The sequence below is a fragment of the Stigmatopora argus genome, chromosome 22 (assembly GCF_051989625.1).
Source record: "Stigmatopora argus isolate UIUO_Sarg chromosome 22, RoL_Sarg_1.0, whole genome shotgun sequence".
Taxonomy (NCBI): Eukaryota; Metazoa; Chordata; class Actinopteri; order Syngnathiformes; family Syngnathidae; genus Stigmatopora; species Stigmatopora argus.
This window is the reverse complement of record NC_135408.1, coordinates 2,982,735-2,990,746: the sequence shown is the minus strand read 5'-3', so window position 1 is coordinate 2,990,746 and position 8,012 is coordinate 2,982,735. Positions and strand designations below refer to the sequence as shown.

At 40.1% G+C, this 8,012-nt stretch overlaps 1 protein-coding gene across 1 annotated transcript; it reads right to left on the bottom strand.

Annotated features, from left to right (window-relative positions):
- Positions 1-228: 228 nt before the first annotated feature.
- LOC144068613 (uncharacterized) lies at positions 229-7,994 on the bottom strand. Its single transcript, XM_077593239.1, has 20 exons — positions 7,628-7,994; positions 7,409-7,549; positions 7,260-7,337; positions 7,050-7,180; positions 6,719-6,968; positions 6,564-6,657; positions 6,307-6,488; positions 6,066-6,229; positions 4,891-4,978; positions 4,684-4,815; positions 4,428-4,604; positions 4,259-4,350; positions 4,115-4,178; positions 3,354-3,464; positions 3,182-3,256; positions 2,759-2,870; positions 2,552-2,678; positions 2,292-2,469; positions 560-1,438; positions 229-476 (listed from the first exon to the last, which is right to left on the bottom strand). Exons 1-20 carry the CDS (start codon positions 7,709-7,711, stop codon positions 360-362), a joined length of 3,276 nt encoding a protein of 1,091 aa, XP_077449365.1. The 5' UTR covers positions 7,712-7,994; the 3' UTR covers positions 229-359.
- Positions 7,995-8,012: the final 18 nt, after the last annotated feature.

The window sequence follows — 8,012 nt, the reverse complement described above, 5'->3', positions numbered from 1 at the left end:
ATAGTTTAAATAGCAGTACTCTGAAAATAATGTTATACGATTGGTGAACAAATAGATGGTTGCCAAATGAAATTCATTTTTTTAATTAATGTGCAGTAGAGCTCGATTTTAATGTCCACTAGGTGTCACGCGCGAGCCATTTGCCGTGTTATACTATTTTGTTTTCCCTTTTTCGCATTAGGTTGTCGTTGTGGTGTCATCAAAACAACTCAGATGGTTTGAGGCAAGTCAGCATTTAATATCGTGTTTTATTTTCACCGATCGTGCATTACAATTATGTGGAAAAGGGGTCACTTTAACAGAACGCTAATAAAAAATTTAATTCTATTCTATTTAATTATTTTCAAACCCCATAGTTTCTACTGTAGTTCTCTCATTTGCTTTATTTGTCCAATGAGTGGAAGATAGTCACATTTTGAAGGTGCGAGCTGGGATGCTTGAAGAAGTTTCTTTTCAGCATCCAGGGATAGCAGAACCTTAAACATACAAAAAAATACTATTTTTATTCAGATGATGCATTATTATGCCAAATATTCCAAATTTTAGGTTATATCCTTACCTGTAGCATTGAGTTCTGCTGCGCATACAAGCTTAAAGTTGCAATGGCGGCTTCTCTCACAGCCTTATCGGGATCTTTGCACACGGCTCTCAAAAGTAATCCGGTCACACTCTCTTCCAGCAACTCAGGAATGTCCCCCAGAACGTGCAGCAGGTTCCCCAGTGCAGCAAAGGCGTGAAGACGAGTGCGAGCGTTAGGGTCACAGGTCAGCGCTGCCAGAGTGCCTCCTGTCATTCTGGCATCTTCAAGCCACCTTGTCATTTCACCGTTAGCCAACCCCCTCTCGCCTGTTTCCCAGCCTGAACCCTTCCGTTCATCATTGTCCTTGGTTTCGAACCACTCCATAGCGCTGCCCACACGATGATTCGAGCCCGCCTCTGCTGCTATACAACCCAACCATTTTCCAACTGACAAGCAAGCTGCCTGCCGCACGTGCACATTAGAATCCTTGAGAAGTTCAATCATGCGTTTAAAAATCTCAGAATGTTTGTTAGGCAGGTTGGAAGACTTGAATGGGTACAAATTTCCCAAAACGTTGCAAGTAGTAGCTTTTATCGGATCATGGGAGTGAGCGAGCGCCCGATGCAAGACGGAGGAATCCAAGTGAAGCTGAAGGCAACAAGAGTATGGGCAAAAACAAGTGAGCAGGTATAACAGAGATAGAAGTTCCACAGCTGAGTCCCCCAGCTCTTCCACCTTCAGTAAATCGGAGAGCAAAGAACTGGCTGTTCTGCTTGGTATGCGCTGACCCGATTGAGAGAAAAAGCTATCAGCATTTTTCCTAAGGCGAGAAAGAGAGCGCTGACGGTCACACAGCAACAAGCGACGTAGAAGTGACAGTGGCAGTTCCACTAAGGAAAGAGGAAGCATTTGAATCACCTGCCAAAAGGTGAAAGTTAAAACAGGCGTCAAAATCAGCTCTCATCTCAGTCTCTGAACCGCTTTATCCTCATTTGGGTCGCGGGGGGGTGCTGGAGCATATTCCAAGCCAGAGACAGGGAACGGTGGGTGGCCAGCCGATCGCAGGGCACAAGGAGACGGAAAACCATGAACTCTCACACTTATACCAATTTAGAGTGTCCAATCAACCTACCATGCATGTTTTTGGAATGTGGAAGGAAACCGGAGTACCCGGAAGAAAACCCACACAGCCCCGGGAGAACATGCACACTCCACACAGAAGGACCAACCTGGATTTGAACTCAGGCCCCCCACTGTGAGGCCAACACGCTAACCACTCAACCGCCAGGCTGACACTTTTCTTTCTGGCTCAGCTAAAATAATTCAGTGATTTGCAGAAACATGATTTTGACGCAGAGCGGCCCGGTGGAGCGAGTGGTTAGCGCATTGGCCTCACAGCTCTGGGGTCTTGGGTTCAAATCCAGGTCACGTCCACCCATGTAGAGTTTGCATGTTCTTCTGGGCCTGTGTGGGTTTCCTCCGGGTACTCCGGTTTCCTCCCACATTCCAAAAACATGCATGATACGCTGATTAGACACTCTAAATTGCCCCTAGGTATGACTGTGAGCGTGAATGGTTTTTTGTCTTCTTGTGCCCTGCAATTGGCTGGCCACCGATTCAGGGTGTACCCCGGTTCTGGCCGCAGGTCAGCTGGAATAAGCTCCAGCACCCCCGCGACCTTAGTTAGTGAGGATACTAAAGTGGTTCAGAAAATTAGATGAGAAAGAAAAGTTGGAAAGGAAAATATTAATAGGTTTCGGATGATTTTCACCTGCAGAAGCCCTTTAACAACACCACAGCTGTCATACAATTGCAGAATCCTGGAACTGTTTTGTGAAGTCAGGTCCAGAGTAAATGGAAGGCACAGGAAGAGGCAACTCAACTGGATGAAACTCTCATGTGTTAAATCCTCCAATTTCACTGGATTATCTTTGGCAAACAAAGGAAGACTGGAAAAACAATATACCGTGACTACAGTTATTAACATCATATTTCAATCTTAAATGTAAACCAACAATCAAGAACACAGACCATTCAGGGCTTAGCACCCAGCTGAGGGTGTAGACAAATGTTGACTTGCTTTCACAAAAAAGTGAAATATATGAATAGGGATCATTGCAGAAAATCAACAGCGTGGCAGACATGAGAAAATAAAGTCCTAAAAAGCAAAGGGGAAAGTAGCCTTTTCAATGACATGTTTTCCATAAACAGCGTTCGTAAATAATGATCCATGTTTACCGTTTGTCGAACAAAATTCCATGTTTGGCGTTCTCCACGCTAGTGAGGTTCCTGTTCTTTTCCATAGATAACAAAATGTATGTAGATCCAAATATGAAAATCCACACCCGTGCTGTTTAGGACGATATTAAAAGTTGAAATTACTGAGTCAATTACTTGTAATATATTCATTCTATCCTTTTCATTTTCAAGATCTATAACCTCTTTAAATTATAGTTGTACTAAGTTCATTTTACTAAGTTCATTCTTATTATCTATGTCTTTACCGGTTTGTTTACAAGACACAATAGTGTTTTTGTGTGGGTTTTTTAGGTTTTAGTCACCTGTTTTGCCGAAACATGTCAGGCGACGAAAACCTAAAAAACACTATTGTCTGTTATGAACAAACTCTTTAAATTATATTAATGCAAACATTTTTCTAACCTCAGAGAGAGAGTGCAGAAGTAAAGACAAGAGGCCATCACAGATTCCCCAACCTGCCGGGAGTGGAAGTTGGAACTGAAAAAGTTAGAGAGCAGATGACTAACATTCATCTGATCAAATGTGTACTAAAATTAAGCATATGTCAGATCATGTAAAAAAAAAGCTTGTATACCTGATGTGAAGCAGATACTTGTTGTTTTAACAAAGAACTAAGCAAGGCCACATCAACATTGACAGCAACCTTGTGTTGCACAAACAGGGCCAAAACGGATGCAGCAAGAGGCTAAAAGGAGAACAAAGAATCACCAAATTACATTTGAAGACAGCTTGTGATTATTTTTTTACTTGTTATAAAGGAGTTTTCCCATGTAATGGAAATGGTTTGAAAATTCTCGCAAGTGTCAGAGCCAATCCCAGCCGACTTTGGGCAAAAGGCAAACTACGCCCTAGACCGCTTACCAGAATCAGATGACCATTCGCACCGAATTCAGGCAAGTGAACCACTACATAATCAGACGACTTTCTGAAAACGTTACAAAAATATTAAAATTGTGACTTGGGTTAAACTAGGTTATAAGAAAATATTTTCTTGTATTTTTTTAATACATTTTTTTTATAAAAAAAGGGAAACATTAAATAGTTCCCTTTTTATCTTGTAATCTTTTGTTTTTTATTTAAAAAAAGGAAAAATTAAATGTTGATTTATTTATTTATACATTGATAGACAAGGGGAGGGGAACTGTTAATTATTCTCAGTTTTAAATGTTCTTAGCATTTTGACACTGATAAACTAAGCCATTACAAACTAGATTAGAGCAATTCAAGTATTAATCATGGCAAACTAAAATCACCATTCTATTGCAGCCGTAAAACGTACAATAAAACTATTTAACCCACTTTATCATTCATACCAAATCTTTAGGTCATACTTACAGCTAAAGAATGGAGGTCTTCTTGATTGAGAATTATCATGAACGGCTCTATTAGATTTTCAGATCTGCATGCAAACAATTCCGATGATTTTTTTAAATAATAAAGATCACAACGCACAATGTGAAGGAAATTCAATGCTCAAACCTTAATTCCTCCTGTAGCCAATCCTGGTTGTTTTCCCAGTAGATTAGCAGCACAGCGACCATTTCTCCAAGTGTTTGCAGACTCCACGGCAGCTGCTCAATTCAATAATCCGACAAAAGATTAGATTATAGGATTAATAGAAGTTGCAAATTTTTTTGCTATTTCACACCTTAATGAAGTGAGGATTTTTCACGGAATCGTGAAGCAACTCAAAGAAGAGATGCGGCAGCCTGAGGTCAGTCCTAACATGGTTTCTGATGGCAACATCAGAGGTCAGAAGCAGGTTCTGAAGGACCTTCAGCGGAAGTCCAATGTAATATGTATCTTTTAGAACACCATCCCTTAGCTTATCGTAGAAGATACAAGAAGAACAGTGATGCAATTAAGTGTTATTTTGTGCTTGGTTGAAGATAAGACATAATTACCTGCTGCTTAAACCTTAAAATGGTGTGTTGCAGTTTAGAGATAATGGCTTTGTCCTTCATCAGAACTCGGTTTTGTCGGTTTGGGTCACTCTCCTGAGCAAGCATCTCCCAGAATTCCTCATTGTCACTCATCTGAAATAATTATTTTTGTGGTAAGGGGATGTCAACCATGCAGTTTTGGCTCGTTGGGGTGAACAATGATATTACTATGGAACTTTTGGATGCCGTTCTCTGCAGTCGTGATCCAACGCCAAAAGAGGGGAACTCTCGTTCGTAGTCCCGACTGATCGGCCCCCTGCAGGCGTACAGCACACATGATGAGTGAGTACATGTGCAATGCTAGAAAATGTTTCATGCTGTGACAAAATATTGCATCCATGGTACAGGTCAGGTGCTCAAATGTTAGCTTTGAATTTGTAACAATATGACATTTGACTAGTGGCGAGCTGCCAGGGCCTTCAAGGCCTTCTCTGCTGGCCTAAGACATATCTGAATCATATATTATATTTTGTCCATCAATACTTATTAAATAATTCCAAATTGTCTGTTAGCTTCCTTTCATTGGTTTTCGCCCTGGTTGCACTGCTTTCAGATGTGTTTTCATATTGAAGCATTTAACCAATCACATTTCAGCCATTATTTGTTGCCAGGGTCAGAAATCTGCCTCAAGGCCTTCACAATCAGTTCTGCAGGCTCTGTTGCATTAAACAAGCGTTGGTAAGACTGTTATTTTAACCAATCAGATTTCGAGTTGGCAACACCACAATGCCTTGTCGCAGGCTTAGGGATACGTCATCGCTTTCACCAACTATGATTGGCTAGTGATAGAGTGGATTAGCCAGAGCTACCAAACTGTATCTTGAGCGAGCTGCACAAACAAATATATTGTTGTGTTGATTTAAAGCCATTTTCAAGACGGACTTTTCAAGAAAAAAAAGCTGGACATTAAAAAAGTTCGGACAACTCCAAAGCAAGCAAATCTGTCACAACCGGGAACGAACATTTTCAGCACTAAATCGAATAAAAACGTATGCCAGAAATACGACAAGACTTTCAGCATTAGCTTCGATGGCGATAGAAAAGAAGGAAGAAAGAAAGGAGGATGGATATTGTGTACAGTTAAAAATAATTTTTGGTGAGTAAAATATGGCTATATTCCTAAATAATATTTCAATTGTATTACGTTATTATTGATTATTTTTTATGTGTCGCAGCTGTAGTTGCAGTAGAGCTTTTATAGCCATAAAAGTTTTTGAGGGTTTGATTGATTCGCTGAAGGCGTCGCTAGAAGATGCACGAACCGCCGCTGCATTTGACACACAGAAAATGTACGAATTCAGTTAATTTAAAGAAACTACGATATCAAAATGTTGTAGTTGAACCTGTCAGGATGATTTGACGTTCCCAAAGTATGATTGGTTGGTGTGAGACTTGCTGGTGGTGATGTTGAACTAGCTGAGGCAAAATCAAAAGGGGGTGATGTATCAAGAATGGGTGTTACTGTCACTCCACAATCACTTTCCGATCCCTCCTCCTCCTTTTGTCCCTGCAAGACGGTTCTATAAATTTAAATGATCATAGAAATCTTGTCAACTGTTGATTTAAAACGCATTTTTGGCTGACTTTAGCCTTGTCGCCCTGATTGCACGCATTTCTCTTGTTTCTTTGTTCCCGGATCTTTCGAAATATTCTGTTCTCTCCGGAATCCGGCGGCATCATTTCTGCCATTTGTTTCAGTTTCAGTGCCAACATGTCTGGGTCAAGCGTGGCAGTCAGAGGACTGAAAACATCCACGTCTGGAATCACTGCCAACACACCACAGTGTTAGTAAGTATCACACAAATGCCACAAATACATGCTAAACAATTCAATATTGTTACCTTCAACCCCATCGGCAACAAAAGGATGATGCAGAAGGTCTGGCCAGGATAGTCGTTTTTGAGGGTCTTTGATTAACAAACCTTGCAGGAAATTCTGAAATCAAAATACAATGTCTTAAATTGCAGCAGGGGTTTACCGGAAAAATATTTTGTACCGTGCATGTTTTGCTCATAGTCTTTGGCCAAGTGATGGGGTTTCTCATGATAAACTTCCCCAAAAGAAAGATCGAATCAGCACAGAAAGGGGGAATCCCTGTATGGATTTCATAAAGAATACAGCCTAATGCCCAGAGGTCAGCAGTGTGGTCGTAAGGCTTCTCTGCCACTAATTCAGGGGACATGTACAGAGGCGTCCCCTTGATAGAAGTCACTACCATGGTGGAAATACTCATTGCCCTGGCAAACCTAGTGAAGAAATGGATCAAATATCCGTAATTCAAGTGGTAAAAATCACATAAAACGAAGGGAGGTAAAATATGTACATACCCAAAGTCGCAAAGTTTGACCACACCATTTTTATCAAAGAGGATATTTTGCGGTTTCATGTCTCGGTGAAGAATGCGGTGGGAATGCAAATAATGTAGAGCTGAGACCAACTGGCAGGCAATTGCACGAACCTTAGATAAATGAAAGAAAAAAAAAACATTCTTAAAGTAAACTTTGTGAAGTTCTGCAAAATGTGCGACACACTGTTACCTGGCTTTCTGGTAAATTACCGTCAGCTTCAATGATCTGAAACAATTGACCCTCTGCATACTCAGTCACAACTACAACCTTTTAAAAGCAGGAAAGAGTTAATACGGGTCAATTAAAAGAAAAGACTGTTGTATATGTGTGTAAAACACCTCAGTTTCTGTTTCGAAGCTGTCAAAAAACTTCACAATGTTTGGATGTTGAAGGTTACTCATGATCTCAATTTCTTTCTTTAAACTTTGCAGTTCTTTAGTCGAACGTCCCATCTTTGGCATAAATTTCAGAGCTACTACCTGATGGATAAACAGACAAGAGGGAGACATTTAACAATGGTAATTTAAAAAAAAGGCCATTACAACAAAACAATTTACTTGGCCTGTAAACTTTTTCATTCCTTTATGAACCCGACCAAATGAGCCCTGTCCCACTTGAGCCAAAACATGGTAGGAATCCATTTTAATGTCAGATTTCAACTGGTAAATTGTTTCTATGTTGAAACATGAAGTGAAAAGATATATAAATATTATAGGAGTCAAAGCACCTCCATCACAAAGTCTCTTTAATGTTATCCAACGATGTTGCAATATACGTCTGTTGCGTCAGCATCAAAGTCACATTAATTTTTCTTAGTGTACAATACTTTCTGGATTATATACTACACATTAGTATATTCTATATGCTTAAACTGTTTCGCAATAAAGATCATATCAAAAGTTTCAACTTGTAGTTTGTGTTAAAACGAAAGTGAAAATATCT

Coding starts and splice junctions, on each gene's coding strand:
- LOC144068613 (XM_077593239.1), bottom strand. CDS start 7,711: ATGGATTCCTACCATGTTTTGGCTCAAGTGGGACAGGGCTCATTTGGT. Junction 7,181..7,259: donor GTAATTTACCAGAAAGCCAG/GTAACAGTGTGT, acceptor CATTTATCTAAG/GTTCGTGCAATTGCCTGCCA. Junction 3,257..3,353: donor AAGTATCTGCTTCACATCAG/GTATACAAGCTT, acceptor TAACTTTTTCAG/TTCCAACTTCCACTCCCGGC.